The sequence below is a fragment of the Micropterus salmoides genome, unplaced genomic scaffold (genome assembly GCF_014851395.1).
Source record: "Micropterus salmoides isolate LMB-PRFRI ecotype aquatic unplaced genomic scaffold, ASM1485139v1 Ms_hic_scaffold_3, whole genome shotgun sequence".
Taxonomy (NCBI): Eukaryota; Metazoa; Chordata; class Actinopteri; order Centrarchiformes; family Centrarchidae; genus Micropterus; species Micropterus salmoides.
The window spans coordinates 8,142,108-8,162,560 of record NW_024042261.1 but is presented as its reverse complement, the minus strand read 5'-3'; the positions used below and the strand labels follow the sequence as shown (position 1 = coordinate 8,162,560).

The following is a 20,453-nucleotide window of genomic DNA, read 5'->3' as shown; positions in this document are numbered from 1 at the left end:
TGGGCCTAAATCCACTCAAATGTTGCTAATTTATGTCCATCAACGCGTGGCCAGGTCATTTTCCCTGTAGCCCCGAATGTAACTCAGCAACAGCAACAAAAATATTTTCCTAATATGCAATAATCTTCATAACACAGCCTGTCTCACAGGTCTTCAAAAAGCACTCGCAATAATTGAAACATTTTGTTTGAAGTTCACGTAATGTGACCCCCCATCCTTACTCAGACTGCCTGCATTTAGAGAGAGCACGAGAGAGAGAGAGAGAGAGAGCATTGTTCACAGCTGCGGTTTCTCCGCGACTTCTGAATTGCAAAATTGTAACCAGTAGGCCTATATTTAAATATAAATGTTGTCGGTCAGTGTCTAGTCAATGTATTATCATAAACGGTTAACAGCCGCCGCACAGTAGTGAGAGAATATCATGACACACCTGACCGCGACACAGACACCTGTCACTCTGTGTCCTGCTGTCTCTGTCCCCGTCGCTCTGAGACACTACTGTTTCACTGTCTCCAGGATGATTCATTCCCTCTAAAGCAGCTGTGAGCTGCAAGTGCTGAAGTGAAATTTTGTGTGGAATTGTGGTGATATTGCTGTCTGATCACATGTGTTTTCAGTTTCGGTTTTCTTCCTCTGATGAAGATCAGTGCGCTCGTCTCATTGAGTAGGCTACAGTCCCAGACGAGCTCTGTGTCTGTCAGACGGTCTAAAGGGGGTAGCCTCAGGGGTGGACTGGTAATCTGGCATAGGCTACCGGCCGACGAACCTTTAGGGCCGGTGTTACGTAAAAACAAAAATCGCCTAATGCGCGAAAATAACCTATATGCTTGGTACTGGAGCTGCAATAGCATCAACATCAGCTGCATAGCCTACCCTGCCTAGAGCAGGCACTTGAAGGAGTAAATGAGAGCCATATAGCTTGCACCAAGAAATGTTAATTTACAAATAAAATGCTATGAGAAAGGTTTATTTGCACAATAAGAAAACCTGCAATGCAATATAAATATAGTGAATATAAATATATTTTAAGAAAGTAACTTAAGGTAAAAAAAAACAAACAATAAGCTGCTGATTACTGCATTACATTCTATTATATTTTTATATTCTGAATTGTCACCTGCCACCTAACTTTTGTCCTTCCCTTTATAAAAATAAAGACCTTTCCACCATAAATTGGTGCAGAAAATGTCTCCAGAATGCAGGAAGTGTTTAATGCTCAAAATCTTCTGGGGGGGATTGAACATTTCATCAATATATTTCTTTTTAAACTAAATTCAAATTAATTAATCATTATAATTTATCATTATGGGGAAAATGTGCCACATGCACAAAGACTTGAGGCTACTTCAGGCATGCCTGCATGTATGTAGCAGCTGTGATTAAATTAAATGAGAAAAGTTGATCTACAGGAGAAACATATCTGACAGCAATACAGAATGCCTGACAGCCACACATTATATTACACTAAATTGGTGCAAAAGGAGGAGGACCCCCACTCATTAATATTATCAGTGTTAATTATTATCAGAAAATGAGACAGATGTTAGAGTTACTGTGTAGAGGTCATTTACTGTTGCTTTACAGATGTACTTTGGGTAGGCGGTAACGGGGGGTGGGAGGTGAAAACAGGTGAAAACATGAAAGATTTTTGGGCTGGGCTAAGCCCCCAATGTTTCAAGAGCTTGGAAATGCCCCTGATGTCCATCAAAACACTTTGTGACAGAAGCTCACCCAACTTCCACCAGGTCCCATATCCAGGTCTCAGGGAAGAAAGTGCGGACTGTCTCTATTGGTGGGGGAGGAGGAGGAGATAATCCGGCAACTCCCAGAGCAGGACCATGTGCATGTGTTAATTCTACTACTCGTGAATACATTATCGGAGGACGGCTGTCATATCTATAACCTATACCTAAAAAATAAACCAGAAAATATTACATCAGAAGTGGATCGTAGCAATGACATAGTGAACTGATAAAATGCTGGTAAATGTTCAGCGTTACTTGATAGAGCAAAAACACAAGTTACCATAATGGAATTCTCTTCCTTTGTACTTGAGGCATGAAGGAACTCTGATAACCAAGTTCGTTGCCATCTTCAAGCCTAAATTCTAGTTCATCAAACAACATACAGGCATCACTGAAAAGTTAATTAAATGTATAAAAACAAAATGTATGAATATATTCTTTATATTGTATATTTTCTGTGCAGGAAATACCTGGAAAACTGAATAAGCATCATCTTCATTGACTCTTCGGGAGTATGGCACGTATCTTTTAGGTCTCACTTGCAAGCATTCTACAGGATCTTCAACCTCATTTGGAAAATAAGATGCTTTTCTGACAGGCAATATGTCAAATATCTGTAAAGAAAGGTATGATTCAAAATTATAAACTGCCACCTTTTTGTTGTTTTATGAAGATGTGACAAGTAGGGATTGAAAGGCTTACTATTTCATTTTGAAATGTGGATGCAAAGTGTATCAGTCAAAACAGTGTGCACAGATGCACCACCTCACATTTGTGATCATAACTTCTTCGAATAGCAGTTTTATAACAGCATGCTTCAACTGGGTAAAACAAATCTAAATACTAGCTGAATTAAACTGTCAACTCTGGATGATGGATGATGTTAACGTAAAAAAAATACGAGTAAACATCTATTAGTTCAGTTGATTGTAGCAGTTACCTTGTCTGCATTCAGAGTCTTCCCTGGTTCCTTGATGAGGACACTCTGGTCGACAGCGCTCACACCACACAGAGAGTCTGGCTGGGCCGTCACCTGCAGGATGGTTTCCTCTCCTGGGACAGCTGAGGATGGAGAAAACTCCAGCGACACCTGACACATACAGAAAACACATCACGCCATCTGGACTTCAGTGGTATAATGTGTATATGTGTGTAATATGTGTATTTCAATACCGAAAAGGTAGAATGTTTTAATAAAAATAAAAAATGTCCTATGTTCAATAAAAGGTTATATACTGACCTTTTGTAAATAAAAATAATATACACTTTGATTCTACACCTACATCTGACATGCACAGTCACTACCACGCGTCTCCTTCTCTCACTGACCTTGTGACTGAAGCATTTCTCGGTGGAGAAGTCAGCACTGTGGGCGATCACAGTCTCACTGGGGAGGACGGTGTAAGCTACAACCTGGACCTCTGGTGCCATCTCTGCAGACACTGTCAACTTGAAGGACACCTCGCCCTCAGTCACTGAAACAACATACCAACTGTCATCATTCACATGCCTCCATAGGTCAAGAAAATGCAGCTCAAAGGTGATCAGGTCATGCTAATTTAAAGAGTGATTTTAATGTGTCGTTCACCTGATTTATCTTGCACTTCAACCTGCTTAACTCCTTGCATGAGAATGGCTCCTCTGGATAAGACCTGGAGAATTTGAGAGAAAACAACAGAATGAGTAATGCAATAGTAAAACCTAATTTCCTTTAACAGCAGATTACAACACTGCCTGCTGTTCTGGTCTGTGGTTATCTATCATGTTCCTAAGTACTTACTTGAAGTATGTTTGTGTTCCATGTCAAAAGGTTTGCTGTATAAGTTCAGTGTGTAGGACATCAATAAGTGGTTCTTCTGCTAAAATACAGCTGCTCTAAAAACAGATCAGGGGCCAGTCTCACAAAGATAGTGTAAGTTACTCTGGCTCTGGTTTTACTAAACTAAACACTGGTCATCCTGAATGTCCAACTGGCACTGTTAACCAAACAACTATGTTCCCGTGAAAGAGGAGGGCTTTGTAACAAACTGCCAGTCATATGCAACAACATCAACATATCCAGAGATCTTGAATTCTTGATTCCAGCAGTGAAATTCATTCAAAGGAGAACTCAAATTTCACACATCAAAGTGTGTTTCAAATCTAATGAGAGCAGCTTAATGTTTGCAGCCATTGTTTATTCGTGGCCTGGACATTACAATTACTCAACATAGTCCATGCTAAATGTTACCATTTAGCACAGAAACAGGAAATCTCCTGGGTAATCTCACCATCTAAATGGCATTAAGTGTTTTCCTTTAGGCCAGGTGTCATTAATCTGAAAGTTCATTTTCTTCCCTATGTCCATGTCTCTGGAAGAGAACTGATGACCAGCTGAGAAATACTTCACCCACCACTCACCAGATACATCACATCCACAGGGCCCCGGGTCTCTCCAACTACAGTGTATTTGATGGAGATGTCTTCTTCTCTGTCACAGAGAAGAAGCTGATCCTTCTTCTTCACCTCCAGGATGCTGACTGTTTTAGAATCAGGAGAAGGAGGTTCGGGCACAGACAATACATGCTCTCCAACCTCATAGTATGGTATTCTATAACCAACGTAGTCCAGCGCCGGTTTGTTGCTAACCTAGATTGCAGAAAAGAAACACCAATGAGCTCATGGTGGAAGAGGCTGTTTTGTCATTTAATTTGTCTTACAGGCTGTCGTCTTAGTGCTACCTCTTACTTACGTGGAGGTGGATGTCCCCTTTAAAGTCAGCAGAGCTGAATGAGAAGGTGGCAATCCCATCACTGTCAGTTGTGAGGTTCTGTACCAGACGTGCTGACCACCTTTCACCCTCAAACAGGTACACTGGCATGTCAGGAATGGGTGTATTATTGTAGTGAACTGCTTTAACCTGTTAGAAGCACAAAGTTGTATCATGGTTTCATTTGCACTGTGAATAGAATCAGACGAAGAAGTGGAGACCACATGCACTTACTTTTCCCTCCACATTTGATCCTTGGTCATAAATCTTGGGTGTGTCAATGAAGGACAGCTTTCCAACAACATATGAAATCCCTATTCTCTTCCCCTGTTGGTGTGAAATACCTGTACAAGAAGCTTCCATGTTACAACAATGTTTAAACACATGATATTGTAATTTTCTTAATACAGTAAATCTCTTTTTAAAAAATAGATATAATTATAAATATACTATATAAAATATATTATACTTGCCCGTCCCCTCCTCTTCCACCTTGGCACTGAGGTCCAGTACATCTTGCAGCACCTTTTGGTCAAGTTTTGTGAAAGTTGACATCTTGAAGGAAAAAGTGGCACAGCCTCTCTTGTCCATCTAGAAAGTACAATAAAATAAGGACATTTTAAACCTACCCCCAATCATATCCTTGTTCAGTCAAACTTATAAGTGGTTCCAACACTTTGGAAATCCTTAAATTGGTTTAGCTTTTTCATACCTTTCTTTAGTTTTCAGTATTCACAGTTCAAGCAAGTTATGAAGACACAATCGAACACATACTGAATCATACTGTTCATCCTCACCTACTTTAACTTACAAATGTAGAGACGCTTCTCTTTCTCATGTGTGCATAACAAACACATGGACACATGTAAATTACACACACAAAAACTTAGAGGAAGTGATTCCATCAGAATTTCATTCAGTTCTGTCTCAATGTAACAGAGGACTCCTATGGTAACTTTAGTCCCTCCCCAATTGATCATCTTGTTGATAGTGCTGCAGGCTCACTGCAAATGACACTCGATAATATTGCCCCTCTAAAAAAGAAGATAATAAAACTTCCTTTTAAAACTTGAAAGGAAATGGTATTCCACCAATCTGGAATTTAGATTCATCTCACAAGATAATTTTAAAACACTTAGGAAGACTCTCCATACTGCTAGAGCAAAGTATGACTCATCATTAGTAGACAAAAAGATTTCAGGTTTCTTTTCAGAACTTCAGCCGGGCTCTATTGAGCGATATATTCCCACAGCTATTACAGGGATAAATAAATAAATTGGCATTAAAGGAACTGCCCTAAAATCCTATTCATCAGATTGATCTCAGTTTGTACATGTTAACGAATGATGAATCCTGAATGCACGGCTTATACTTATATATGCTTCATTTAGGCTTCCATAAACATGAATTGTTATGCAGATGATACCCAATTATATCTATCAAACAAGCCAGTTAGCTAAATTTCAAGCATAGTTTTGTCCTTTCTCGTCCCTCTCCTTTCCTTCTATCTCTTTCTGCTGGTGTTTCTGGTGTGGTGTTAGATCGAGGTGCTGTTTTAAACTGTAATGGTCAAATGCACATATGTTATACACCACACTGGCTCTGGAACTGTGGTCTGGATCTGTAGTAGGGCTGAGCAATAAAACAATAATCATAATTATTGCAATATAATTTTCCTCAATAACAATATAACAAATTTTCAATATATAAATAAATGTTTGATTTACTTTATTTTTCTATTGAGATATTTATTTTGTTGATTAAAAGGGACTGAAAAAAAAGATTTAGTAATCATAATTTTTGAAAATAGATATTATATCAGTTGTTTTGAGTGTTCTACCTCAGATCTGTGAAGTGAGCCAAGTGTTTGTCATGTTCTGACCATTAAGAATAGTTTAACCACACAATTAAACATCTGGTTTCTAAAATGTTCACTCTATTTGAAAGAAATAATGATTTTACATTAATTGTGAAAATTATTGATATCAAATGGTATGAAATGTTTTTAACGTGATAACATTTTTGGCCCATCGCCCAGTCATAATCTGTGGTTGCAGGCTTCCTGCTGCCCCCATGGTACTGTTCGACACATGCTGCTACAATTGTTATTTTTAGTCCAATTTTTATTATCATAATTATTAGTACCATTATACATTTTCTTTGTGTACCACCACGTTATTGTTTTTGTATTTCTGTGTGGATATTGTGTTGATATTGAGGCAGATGGCTACCGACCCTTAGTCACAGTCCTGCAAAAAGGGAATTTTTCCTTGCCTGTGTTAAGGGAATTTTTCCTTGCCTGTGTTGCCAAGGGCTTGTTCATGGTGGAAAATGTTAGTTCTCTTATTTACTGTAGGGGGGTCACTGTTAGGTAGGGGGCATGTTGTGCACTCACAATGACGGTACAAACTTGGCTGATAAAAGTCACACAAATAAACTCCAGGTTTGCTCAGTCAGAATACTGTAGACCTATATTTACACTGCACAATTACTGTATCTATGGCTGAACAGTGCATTCTGTGCAAGTGTGAAGCTACGAGATTACAAATTCAGTGTTTCTAGCAGACAGCACTGGAGATTTCCAAATCATGTTAGAAGACCCAGGAAAAAGCAATAAGTTAACAATGATGTTGTCAAAAGGACCATATTAATGTGTTAGCTTGTTCCAATTAATATAATCAGAGAACTGTCTAGATTTGGAAGCCTAAAGCTCCTACAACATACCACGGCACAAATGTCAGCTACTGCATTCTATCAAAAAAGTGGACAAAACCAAATGCAGTTAAAGGGATGAAACACGCAAGCCTGTCATCTGCCTCAGAGTGAGTTAAAGAAGAACAAAAGTCAAAGTGACGTTTGCTAACCCAACAGATATTTACTGTTGCTATGCTTGTTATAGGCTTTCTGTATTGATGATTCATCTCATTTTTTTTGTATTATCACTGATGTTTTAGGGAAACCTTTTTGCAGTGTTTTTCTTGGATTTCTGGCCAACGTAAGCATAAAAGGTAACAAGATTTGTTTATGAATTAAAAAGACCTAACTCCAGATTCCACTTTTGGGTAAGCTTTAGTTTCTTTGGCTGCTGTCCAGGCATCAATGAATTCCTGTGTTTTTCGTCATGCAAGCTTTTAAAAATGATAATCAAATCTGGCCAAAACTTGTTATTTTTTAACATGTGGATTTTTCAACTGGAAAACGAACTTCAAAAGCTCTCTGAGCATGCTGAAACAAATGAACACAAACATGCTGAAATTAATTATCGTCACCAGGCAAGACCGCTTGTTACCCAGTTTACATCCATTCTGTATGGGCATGTGTAAGGTCTACCTTTAAATGCACCTTGTTACAGCACAAATGAGTTGCCACAGCAACTGTACCTGCTTTGTCTCTTTGTAGCATGGGGCAGTTATGTCAGGGACTCCTTCTGGATGCTCAGGGGTGATTACACGGGCAGGATAAATATACTGATTAAGAGGTCGGCACAGCTGCACTTCAACACTGCCTGGCACAGGCTGTCCATATGTATACCTATTTAGAGGGACATAGAAGAAAAATACTGGGTTGTTGAAAAGGAGTCATTCACACCATACTGAACCTATTTTACATTATCTAAGAGTGTAATGAGTTAAAGGGCTTTTACTTACTTTGCACATACTTCTGCATCAATTTCTTCCTGCTCAATACTTGCTTCATCAGACATATTTATTGTTACATCAAATTTTGGCAAAACTGTGGACAAAACATGACTGTTAGCATTCTTGCTTCATCATAAATGCACTGAAACGGAAGTGGAAAAAAATAACGTACCATATTTCTCCACCTTGAAGCTCTGATATAGTTTATTTTCACCAATCGACACAATGACTTGGTAGGTTCCTTCACGGGCCTCAGAGTTCAGGGAGTAAGAAAGCTGCAGTATTTTACCGTTTGACGTTTCATTCAGCCACTGCCCAATCCTGTTGTTGTTAGCATCCTGTGCAATAAGGCAAATGGAATATGAATATATGAATATGTATTTATGACAAAAACAGGATACTAATGTGAATACATGCCACACAGATATACACTGCTAACCATGCAGCTTATTGTTCATTTTTCTCCTTCAACAAGATGGCAGAAAAATCTGGGACATTTAGAAAGTGTAAAATTGTTGACTCTCAGTTTAAAAAAACATGTTTACTTGAAGCACTTTTAAAGCTTGAAGCTGACGACATATTATTTGAAACAGAAGCTGAAAACAGATGCTGACCAGTGCATCGGTAGGCTAATATTAGTGTCCAGTTACAGATATATTGGTATTCTATCTAGTTTGACAAAATATCTTAACTAAAAGGTCCACTTACTAGTTTGTGAAGTGCAAAATTAAAAAAATAAAAATAAAAAAATAGAAAGCCTCAATCTGAGACTGTTAGAATATTCAGAAAATGCTAGTAGGCAGAGCTCAAGTTTAGATTTTTTTTGATGGAGTACATTAACTTGATTTAAGAAAGATAACGGACAAATATGAAAGAAAAATGCAGCTTTTAAAACAGGATTTTTTTAGGTCAATGATAAATCTTTAAGCTCACCTTTTATGTTGTTCTGGTATGTATTGTACACCAGATTAATTTTCAGTGATGTTCACTGTTTAAATGCACTATTCTTATACTTACGATCATTGTTTATAAATGCCTTGTTCACAATACTCAGTGTAAAAAATCCTGCAATAGTACATACTGTACATTTGTCACAACTTTTTAATAGCCACATTTGAGGGCTTGTTTGTTATTATGTAAAAATTATGTATGTTAATAGTAAGACATTTTTGAACTCAATCAGAATCAGAATCAAGAAAGTTGTCAAATATTTCATAGCGGTGGGGTAAAAACTAAAAAGTTGAATTCACAGAAGGTTTAGGCTTTTTTACCTGAGAAAGAAAATGGTCAGATCGTCTTACCTCAATTTCGATTATGTTGTACTGCAAAAGAGAAAGAGAGAATTTTTAGGGGTAAGGTTTATTTTGTTCTCATCACACAGTGTCATGATAAGTGTGGGTTAGTGGACTTCCATCAAGTTATTTCTTTTGGCAACAATGGTGCTCAGGTATTAGAGTCACCTGATTATTGCCAGATGGTAACAATGAGATTTAAAATTAGGGACAGTTTAAACACTCACCAGCTGACTGACAGGTCTGAACTTGGTGTCCAGTGTAACGACTCTGAAATGTACTGAGAGAAATTCAAAGAGATTATATGAAGCTTTTACAGCTAATCTATACCTGGGTTTAGTTACATCATTACTGTCAAAAGAACAAAGATTAGAGAGTGACATCATTGTGAGATGTGCATGCAGGCAGGGGATAGACAGCAAACTACAATAACTGAGAGCATATTGGGAGAGCGACATGTGAATCTTTTTGCTTCTTTCGCAAAATTAATCTGTGGAAATGTTCAGTATCCTGAGAAGGAAACCTCCCTTTCAGCTCAGAGTTCTAATAGCTAATTATGCACTTATTATGCAATCTCATCATAGTCCTGGATTTCAATAAAGTGGTGGATATTTTGCACAGAAATTGGCGATGACAAAACATGATTGAAGGTAAGATAGCCCACATGGTTTGTGGCTGTGTTTGTCATTACAAATATGATCCAGAATGTTTGGGCTTAATGAGTTTTCTACCCCATGCTGTGTGCACATCCACAATTGTTTGTAAAGAGGTAACCTGTCTTAATATGGTACCATATTGTTACAACATCAAAGATAATCAACTCAACGTTACCTGTTTGTCCAGGGAGGTAGATCGGTTTATCTGTTTGGACAAAAGTCGTTGGTTGATAGACTTTGATCATGACTTTCCTGACTTCTTTTGAGTAAAAATTGTCTCCTCGTAGCTCTACCTCCAACATCTGCACCACTTCATTCTGCACTAAAGGAACCTGCAACAGAAAGATCTTTTATTAAAGGTTCTCCAACATGAGAAGAGTTTCTTTTAATTTACACATAGTGTGTTGTGGAACTAACTGAAAGTCCATTTTTAGAGCTGACCTGAAACTGAACACAGCCATGAAACTCTACACTGGATGTCTCTTTGAGAAGTGTTTTATTCTGCTCTTGGGACATTAAAGTGACGGTCATGTCCAGAGTCTCGTTGGGCTGCAGGAGATTCGCACAGAGTTTGGTCTCAGCTCCAGCTTCAAGAACTGCAGGAATGGCCACCATGTACTGCCTGCAGACACAGACAGTAGACACTTTACTGAATCCCAGAAGATTATGCAGCAAAAAAAAAAAAACATTATCTAAGATGCATGTAAACTGTTTAAAACTGACACACATACAAAAAAAATATGATATTGTACTTTTTTAGACAGTACGGGTAGACTTACGGTCCTGCCACTGCTTGACCAACACACATCCAGCTCAGGACACAAAGCGTCCATGTCCACATCTGAATCCCAGGAAGACCCATGACTGACTGACATGAGCCTCAGAGACAACATCTGTTAAATAGCCTCTGACCCCATCCACCTCTGCTTTACACACACACACACACACACACACACACACACACATCATAATCATCATGTGTCTTCATGCAGTCCTTCTATTTGATTTCCAGGTATCCCATAAATCAGTAATTTATAGACTTCAGTTGTTTAATGTATCGTATAAGGCTGACTGCAATTAAAAGACATTTTTGAACACCTTTTTTTTTGTTTAATCAGCTAAGGTTTAAAGTTATAAAAGTTTGTCATTCCAGCTAAATGAAAATGTGAAAATGACATATGTTTCTATAGAACCAGGGTATAAAAACCATTAGACAGAATCAAAATGATCTGAAGAAGTTAAACAATAGATTCTAAATTTTGTCCACCCATTTTGTTACAGTAATGCGTTCACCAACTATTTCGCTACTGAAGGTGGTTGGACACGTAAAAAGCTGTAACTTTTTTCTGACACTGAAAAAAATCAAACATAACAAGCTTTTCATACAGTTGAAATACCAATTCTAGAGCTATTTAATTATATTATAAAGTTGTTTGAATTGTACTTTATATCACATTCTAGGATATTCCACTATTTCTAACTGTGTTCTGCACATTCCTTCTGTTTTATCAGTGTTACAGTAAGTTCAGTTTGCTTTTGAGTTCTGCAACATTGCCCTTTACCCAGCGTGGGGTGTTTGATTTTGTCAGTAAGTAAATCTTTGTTAACTGATACAGTCCTCAAACACTGCTCATGGGTTACCGCACATCAAGAAATGTGCTTACTGTTTAAAATGGTGGAGCAATAAAACTGTTGAAATGTATGTTATGATTCCGTCTGTGTGTCTTGTTTGGGAGTCTGAGTTTAGTTCCATGTCCTTAGTTCATGTTTTGGTATTCATTCCTGGTCCTTGTTTGTATTTTTGTGATTTGGTCTCCTCTGTACTCTGTGTTCTAGTTCTGTGTTCTCATTTAGGTTCTGGTTCTTTGTAACTTGTGTGTTTCTGTCTTCTTGGTTATTCACTCTGCCCCATGTCTGCTTGTCTAGTGTTCTCTGTTTCCCCCTGCTGTCTCTCTGTCTCTGCCTCGTTAGTCCTGATCCCGCTCACCTGTGTTGCCCCCGCCCCGCTCGTTAGTCCCTGTGTATATGTACGCCTGCTTCTCTCTCCAGTCTTTGTCACGTCCTTGCGTCTAAAGTTGAGTGTTCCTGCCTGTTCCTTGTCTTCCTAGTTTTGGAATATACTGTTGACAAAACTTATCTGTAAGACAAAAAGATTATATTTAAAAAGTACTGATACTTTAATCCACTGAAATATCAGCAGTGAAAGCAGCAACCAGCAGCAATCAGCCATCACTAGAAGACAACAAAACAACAACCACAAAGTTATGGAATCCCATAGTTTTCTACTTGTGGTGTCAAAGCTGATAGAATCCGCTGTTAAAAACACCTGAGTGACTCATAAGACAACCTGAGAATCTGCCTTATTGCCATTACCCCATGTGAGGATATTTGTCATAATTCAAATGAGTCCAAATAGAAAATGAAAAGGGAACGCCTGGGCAGCTAGGCTGGAGACCGTCGACTGGACAGCAGTGCTGGGGGCCAGCATCCACGGGAAGCCCAACTGGTGAGCTGATGCTCAGTGCAGCTCAGTGAGGGTTTGCATCACCTGGATTTCTGGGGAATGTGGCAACAGTTAATGGGGTTGAGGGTGTTGCGACTGTTCATCGGGTGTAGGTGGCTGAGACAGTTCATGAGGTTCAGGGGTGTCAGAGGGTTGCTGCAGTATAGGAGAGTCCAAGGGCAGCTGCTGCACAACAGGGCCTGAGAAAAGAAACAGTTCATCAGGTTTAGGGGCAGAAACTTGATGATGACATGGTTGCTGACATAAGACTAACAAAATCTTTAACAGATACATACAGTATATATGGCAGATACAGTCCATTATAAGCAGAGGAAGCAGGTAAATGTCGCAGCAACATAGAGTCAGAGTGGGGCTGTGTTTCAGGAGTTGGCGGGGTAGCTGACAGGTCACAGGGAACAGAGAGGTCAGGGGACACCTCCATGGCACTGGGGAAAACTGTCTCTGGGGGTAACGAAGAGCAGGGCAGCTGAGAGGTGCAATGGCGATGGGTTCTAACAGGGGAACTAGCCGCCCAGCTAGTGGGCCAAAGGATTGCCATTCACGCCATCTCCAACTTCCTGGCTCGCATGGTAAAGTATGCAAAGATTGTTATAGACCCTGAGTTCTTTGTCTGTAGGGGGACCCCTTCCTCAGTTGAAACAAGCTAGTTGCCAGCCTCTGAAACTAGTGAGACTAGTGAGAAAACAGGCTTGACAAGCAGGAAAGTTAGTAGGCCAGGGATCAGGTGGCCAGATGCTAGCTGGCAGGTCGTTCGCTGGCGAGAGGCTAATCAGTGGAGCCGATGAAGAACTGGTAGGCAGATGAGGTGTGGATGAAGTCGACCATCCCCAAATCTCATAGTCCCAGTTTAGCAGACAGTTTCTAAAGAGCAAGAGCAACGATAGCCTCCTTATGGCGAACATGACTGTCTCTTATCCACTTATGTCTCAGCTACAACACTTCACTCATCAGTTCATTTTGTTCATCGGAAAATGTGTCTGCTGTGCTCATATTTGGTCGGGTCATACTGCCAGGTTTGTGATGAACTTACTCTCTCTTGATCACAACCCAACAGACGTGGTCATATTGTCATAGCTGAATACACCAACAATGACAGTGAGAGGAACTTGTGAGATGTCAACTGTGTTTTATTAACTATTTAAATCAACATGTCAGTATCTTCTTAACTCTAAATTGGCTAAAACAAATACGATTTGACTGGAAAGACTTTTGCAAAGGATTTTCCATGAACATCATGAACATCAGTGGGCCTGAAGTAGTAGGCCTTGTGTGCAGTATTGGAGAATGTTAGACCCTTAGGTCCTTTTATAAATGTTCTCTTGTCAGAAGTACACTACTCGTGCAGCACTGAGTATCTGTTCTACAGTAAGAACAGGACTGCTCAAAGTTCAGAGTGATCAAGAGCTCACTCCATTTTTTTTTTAGCCTAATGTTAATTCTATAGTACTGAAGGATTCAATTCTAAAGATTGGTTAAGCATAACACATTATATTCTTCCCATAAGCACTATGTTTTGATAAATAAATGTGTATTAAATAGCCTATATATCTCTCTTATCTCTTAAATTAATGCTTCTGTGTCTGACTATCTACCTCAACCTTAAAAAACAAATCATATCATAATGTAGGCATGTGATTCATTTCCATTGTAACAATATTTTTTAAACAAACATACAGCAAGGAAATCCAAAGTAATAAATCAGAAAATTAGTATATTTTATTAAATAATTTTACCACCTCGTAATGCTGTTTGACAGGCCACCGTTCACCACATAGAACACTGACTGACAAATTGTGCAGTTTAGCTTGATACTCATCAAGAAGGCTATTGGATTTCTCCCACTCTTGGCGTCGTCAGTACTTTTGCATCTGCTTGTGTTTCAGAGGGGACGCCACCGTTGTTTCAACTGGACTCCTGCCAAGAGACCCGCCCTTATCTAACTCCAATTGGCCCTGAACCTGACAGTATTAATCAAACCAGCAATGGCAGCGAGTATTACCCATTAAGGGGTAAGACAAGTCTTTACAGAATACAGAAACCTATTTAGTTCTCAAATATGGGACGATTCCGTATTTTAAGGGACGAGTGGAAACCCTAGGACCCACTGCAGTTTGTAATAGGCCTATTGAACACTTACTGAACTCAAAGTGTACACGAGGTGGTGCAGGTGATAATCAAACAAAGGAAGTCCATGAAACGAAAAGCACATCTTCGACCACAGGCTGGATTTCTTCAGTCTGTGCTGGGTCATCATCATTATGTGAGTTTTCCCTCCCTGCTCATCGGTTTTGTAGAACATGTTCTTTAAGGCTCTGTTTGTGTTATATTTTAAAAGATTCTGTGTGAACAGTGCTTTTGGCAGAACATGAAAAGTTGACACACAATTCCCCCCCAACTTGTCATTGGCGCTTGGAGGGGAGCCCACTGTTGAGCCGGCTGAGGCCTGCTGTGAAGGAGGAGCAGGAGGCTGGGTAACGGCGTAAGGAACTGCGTCTGCAGCTGCCTCAGGCTGACCATGGCATTGGCGGGCCTTCTTGCGGTTGCGGCGGAGAAGGGGTAGGCGTGGGGGAGGCTGGGCCAGCTCACAGCCATCTGGTCCCACTGTCACACAGACCGCTGCAGCAACAACGGCAGAGGAAAACACAGCTGGAAGGTTTTCATACCGCTCATCTGTCTTTACATTCTGAGGAATGTTAAAACATTTTAACTTAAATCAAGAGACAGCTGTATGTGGGTCGCCGGTGTGTGTGTTGCATTGAAAATTACGTTGCGGGAGTTGTGTGTGGCGTCACTATGACGACCAGCCACACTGAGGGGTACTATCTCTGGGTACTATCGGCAATGGAAAACGGAGCACGGCCAAACCGAGTCGAGTAGAGTCGAGTCTAGGTGAGGCGAGTTGAGCTAGTACTGGTAATAGAAAAGCGGCATTAGACAGCTCAGTGCTGAAGAAAAATGGGAGCCGAAGGCTAGGTCTCACAGTTGTATATAAACAAGTTGTGGACGTAGCAGAGGTCCATGCTGTGGGTCGGCGTAGACAAAATTTATCAGCGCTGCGCAGGCACACGTAGGGGGTAAACCCAATAGTGATGAGGGCGAAGCCTATACAAAATAGACCATACCATTTCCTAACGTTGGCGTTAGTTGAATGTCTTGTCTGCCCACATCACTCGCAGCGGCAGCTGCTCCGTCCGGTGCATCACGCGCCAGTGAAGACGGTTAATGTCAGTAGTTAACTATCTAGCTGCTTTAATACACTTAACTTTCCTACCTTCAGAGTTTCGTAATTAGCATTTCTTTTACTTAAAATTAGCTATCTGATGTTAGCTAGCTGAGCTAACACTGGAGCTTAGGCATGAGCAGTGAAATTGGGGATTAGTTATTGTAGAGATACATTTTTACATCAATACATCGAGTTTATTATTTCATTTGAAGTCTTTCGTGAGTCCTTTCACAATAAACATGGGATTTGTTTTAACTCTGGAATTCCCATTTCCCTATTCCCCAACAACAGTGTATGACTACTACTTTACTGGATGCAGATTACATCATTCACAGTCAACATGAGCAAGAGGAAAGGAGATATTTGCAAAACAAAGTGTAAGTTGAAACTTTACACTTGATGAGAATGGTAAGAATTAGGAATTAGAGATGATAATGCAGACTGTATTTTATGATAGTGTCTTTGGTTCTGGTTCAGCATTTTGTGGGTTTCTTTTGAGCGGGCATGATGGTCTGCTGTTGTGTGTCTGACTTTCTGGCAGTTTTGCTCTACTATACTTGGTGACCCCTATCTACAAAAGTTGTTGTGTGGTATGGGGCACCGGTAAACTGGTGTAATGAGTTTGATTTATCGTCATCTACAGACTGCGGACATTAGTTAAATAAGCAAGGATATTGTAAGCATAGTAAGATTTTAATACACTGAAGCACGCGCCTGCGCTGTACTGGGTTTCCTTTTAAGACCTGGAAAAATAGTTGACCTCCCCATTGTATAATTCGCACCCTGGAACTGGGACTATAATTTTGGAAGGATTATACAATTATGAAACATAATAATCACAAACTTTGCGCTACCAATGCCAAATAAAATGCATACACATGTAAAAGTGACACATGCTCCTTTATTTTTAAAGAATACTCTACATCATATAGCAATTAATCCACCTACAAATAATGACATATAGGCCCAATCCCAATGTCCCCCCTAAACCCTAAGCCCTGAACCCCCACAGACTTACTGACGTCACTTGGAAAGCGATTGAGTGCAAGAGGCTGCAAGGGCTCAAAATGCTGTTTAAAGGAATGGGACAGCACTTGGCCACTTTATGATGTTAATGACGCTGCACACTTTTTATTTTATGTGTTTGCCGGTTTTTAAGAGTGGAGGAGAGGTAAATGTCAATATACATTTGTCAATAACACTATTGTTGGTCAAAACAGCATCATTAAGCAAAAACTAAAATAAATAGTTTGTAATAAGGTTATTGCATTCCTCTGACTTCATGTGTTCTATGCACCATCTTAAGTTAAGAAAACTTTCAACAATGTTAACATCAGTGTAGTTGTTGATGCTTGTTTGTTTCTTCTTCTCTAATAACGCCGTGATATTTCTCTCGCTTCTGGGCTTCCCCCGGTAACCCCCGTGTGTCACGTCATACTGCTATGAATTGTGGGCAATTCCCTCAGCCAAACTCTGCAGAAATGCGGACTTACGAAAAGGGTCTATAAAGGGCTCAAAATGTCCGCGAGAGAGCCCTTGCGCACTTGACGGTTCAACTGTGGGACAGCCCTAAGCCCTCACAGACTTCCCGGGAACTCGCCTCGCCTTTTTAGTACACCTTGTGATTACAGATTTTACTAGAAACCAGCTGCAGCCTGGTAAGGTAAGGATCAAAGTATATCTAATGGTTTGTTGTCCTTTTTTGTTCTTTTCTTTTTGGGGGGTTTTCTATACCAATTAACAACTTCATCACCCCCTTTAAATACCGTGACGTCACGATGTGGTCTAATCGCCAAAGACTATTCATATTTCCCATGTTGATTGTGCACGTAAATAAATTATTAGTTTACTTAGATGAACGTAAAAATAAATTATTAGTTTACTTAGATGAAGTCTCTCCTAATTGAACTGTAATTGCATTCTTGTTCTGGCCATAAAGCCATCAGTATGTGGCATTAAGAAAGAGCACTGCTCACTTTAATAGTGAAAGGTAATGTTCCATTACAATGAATTATTTATCTCCCCTTGTTTCCATGAGCATTCAAGTGCTTTGCACACCTCCAGATATAAAACTACCAAAAGCGCACCACCTCTACACACATTACAGGGCTTCTTCAATCTAATTTATATACATTGGTATACATACAGTAGAAGTAACTGGAGTTCTGCAACAGTGCCCTTTAAACTGTGTGGGCTGTTTGATTTTGCCATGTAAACAGTTCTTATCCTGAGTGGATCATTTTCTAGTAAACAAACCTGTATGGAATGTGTGGTCATCCTCAAACAACGCTGATGGGTTAAAACAAACTGAAGCGTAACACTCACATGTCCGCCCAATATTTGAGCATTGCTGTCCTCAAGGACAGGGACAAGAGACATGCTTTGACAGCAATGTACACATAATGGACAGAGAAAACAGATGGTTCGAAAGAAGAAAGGAGACCATCGACGGAACAGAAGAGGCAGCCACAAACCACTAAGGCGCACATGCTGGGTAAAGCATTAATTTGGCTGCTACATGTGTAGGTTCTGTCGCTACACTGAATGCCTTTAACCTCAAACTATAAGTCAAGCTTCACAATGGCGAGAGGTGGGGTACACCCGGACAGGTTGGCAGTTATTCGCAGGGCTGACACAGAGACAATTCATTCACCAGTACCACTAACCTGAATGATAAGACATTTACACTCACATTCACATCTATGGACAAGTTAAGAGTCGCCAATTAAACTGTATGTTTAAGCACCTGAAGAAAACCCGGGTAGGCACAGGAAGAACATGCCAACTTCACACAGAAAGACTCCAGCTGGCCTGCAGGGTCAAACCCAAAACCTTCTTGCTGTGAGGCAACAGTACAGCACCTTGTCACCCTGTGAAAACAATTATGAGACTTTCCACAGACCACAGCTTCTATAAAATACTATTAAGTGTTTGTCCTGTTCTGTGAGTATGTTCAACAACTGCTGCTAATAATAATTAATGTTTTCCATGTATCTAATATAGCTTGCATAAATCAAATAGAAACATCAGAGGCATGGTAATGACAACAGAAACATTTATTTGTTTGATTTGTACTCATACTCTTCCATACTGGCAGTGTTGGGCAAGTTACTTCCAAAATGTAATACATTATAGATTACTAGTTACTGTCATTTGAGAGTAATTTGTTATATTACAATATTACTGTCTCTGAATTGTAGTGCTTTACACTACTTTTGAGTTACTCTCACTGCTATTTAATGGTTGCACTATTCTGATAGTAAGATGTGTCTGCATAGGGGGGTTCTAATGAAGTCTAATGAAGAGTTATGTCCCCTGATTGGGTCTTTGTCATTAAAATTAACCTTCTAATTAATACCGGGGGGTACGCATGAGGTATAGCAGCATAATGTCATTGATTATTTGAATCTCCCATCACTCCGATAGGATCAGTCAGGACAGCAGCCTCTCTGATCATTAATGTGATTTGTTAAAAGCACAAACACACAGCCTATAGAGTTCCCCTGTAGTTTGCACCCTGCCTACAAGATCGACCATCGGATTCCCGCAACAGGAAATAACTTTTTTTTTCATGGATTTGTTTTTCTGCTGCCGAAATGTTTTGCGGTGTTTTATTAAGAAAACAAACAAACCACTACTTCATTTTGGGTTAAAATGTGTTCAAACGCACGTTACTAAGATTCTAACGGGTATAATATTACCGATTTCTTTTTAGTAATGCGTAAAGCAAACAGAAATACATTTCTGTAATTGTGTTACTTTTGTAATGCGTTACTCCCAACACTGCTTACTGGTCATATTTTAACCGAGAAACTCTGATATAAGCCATAAGAACACTTTATGCTTTTTTGGACGCGTTTCCACTTTATGCACTTATCTGACCTGCATAACTTCTGGTGTGCAGATGAAACACAAAGTATTGATATGTCAGTATTATATTGGGGTTAGCAATGCGTGCTCCCGCAAAACACCTGTTACGCGCATCATGCATGTGCACGTGAAAAACTTGATTAATAAAAAAAAAATTTGAATTAAAAAAAAATTGGGGGTGTTGAAAAATTGGGGGTGTTGTCATGAGGTTGAACAACAAACGGTGAAGAGGGGTGTGAAATTGGGGGTTTGTATTTGGGCATGTCCGTTCTTATCCTCTAATAGCGGTGGTGGGGGGTTGATCACCAAAAGGTGAAGACAGGTGTGAAAAGGGGGGTTTGTGTATGGTGGATGTCCGGTGTTATCCTCTAAAAGCGGATGTTGAGGTTTGGGAGTGGCTTTAGCAGTCAGTTGTATATATAGTGAGTTTGTTTTTGACTTACATCTGACTGAGAGCGTGGAACAGGGTGACCGAATGATTTTTAGGTGAATCTGCATCGGACAGAGCTATCTTTGTGCAGAACAACAGTGCCATTTTTGCAACATCACAATCATGGACGTCACAGGTAATCAATTGGGAGTAATGACTCCAAAACGAGGTATAATTATAGATCCTGTTGCAATGAGTATGGCTCCCAGAAAGAAGACTCCCCCAACAACATTGGCTGATTTTCGGGACTGAAAGGCATGGTTTGAATGGGCAGTGGAAGATTTTAGAATGTCAGGATTCTTGTTTGAGCATGGAACAGTTCATCT

General features: G+C 39.8%; 1 protein-coding gene across 1 annotated transcript in view; it reads right to left on the bottom strand.

Moving 5' to 3' along the window:
• LOC119882657 (alpha-2-macroglobulin-like) overlaps positions 1-11,016 on the bottom strand; it is a 33,570-nt gene extending 22,554 nt beyond the window's left edge. Inside the window, exons 1-18 of the mRNA XM_038692812.1 lie at positions 10,860-11,016; positions 10,522-10,702; positions 10,256-10,412; positions 9,652-9,704; positions 9,434-9,454; positions 8,305-8,470; positions 8,142-8,226; positions 7,875-8,025; positions 4,968-5,085; positions 4,729-4,838; positions 4,477-4,644; positions 4,146-4,373; positions 3,334-3,397; positions 3,075-3,220; positions 2,686-2,835; positions 2,216-2,359; positions 2,026-2,107; positions 1,732-1,909 (exon numbers count right to left, since the gene is read on the bottom strand). Of these exons, the coding sequence (XP_038548740.1) occupies positions 1,732-1,909; positions 2,026-2,107; positions 2,216-2,359; positions 2,686-2,835; positions 3,075-3,220; positions 3,334-3,397; positions 4,146-4,373; positions 4,477-4,644; positions 4,729-4,838; positions 4,968-5,085; positions 7,875-8,025; positions 8,142-8,226; positions 8,305-8,470; positions 9,434-9,454; positions 9,652-9,704; positions 10,256-10,412; positions 10,522-10,702; positions 10,860-10,942 (2,285 nt within the window). The 5' untranslated portion in view covers positions 10,943-11,016. The remainder of the gene's footprint in view (positions 1-1,731; positions 1,910-2,025; positions 2,108-2,215; positions 2,360-2,685; positions 2,836-3,074; positions 3,221-3,333; positions 3,398-4,145; positions 4,374-4,476; positions 4,645-4,728; positions 4,839-4,967; positions 5,086-7,874; positions 8,026-8,141; positions 8,227-8,304; positions 8,471-9,433; positions 9,455-9,651; positions 9,705-10,255; positions 10,413-10,521; positions 10,703-10,859) is intronic.
• Between the last annotated feature and the right edge of the window lie 9,437 nt (positions 11,017-20,453).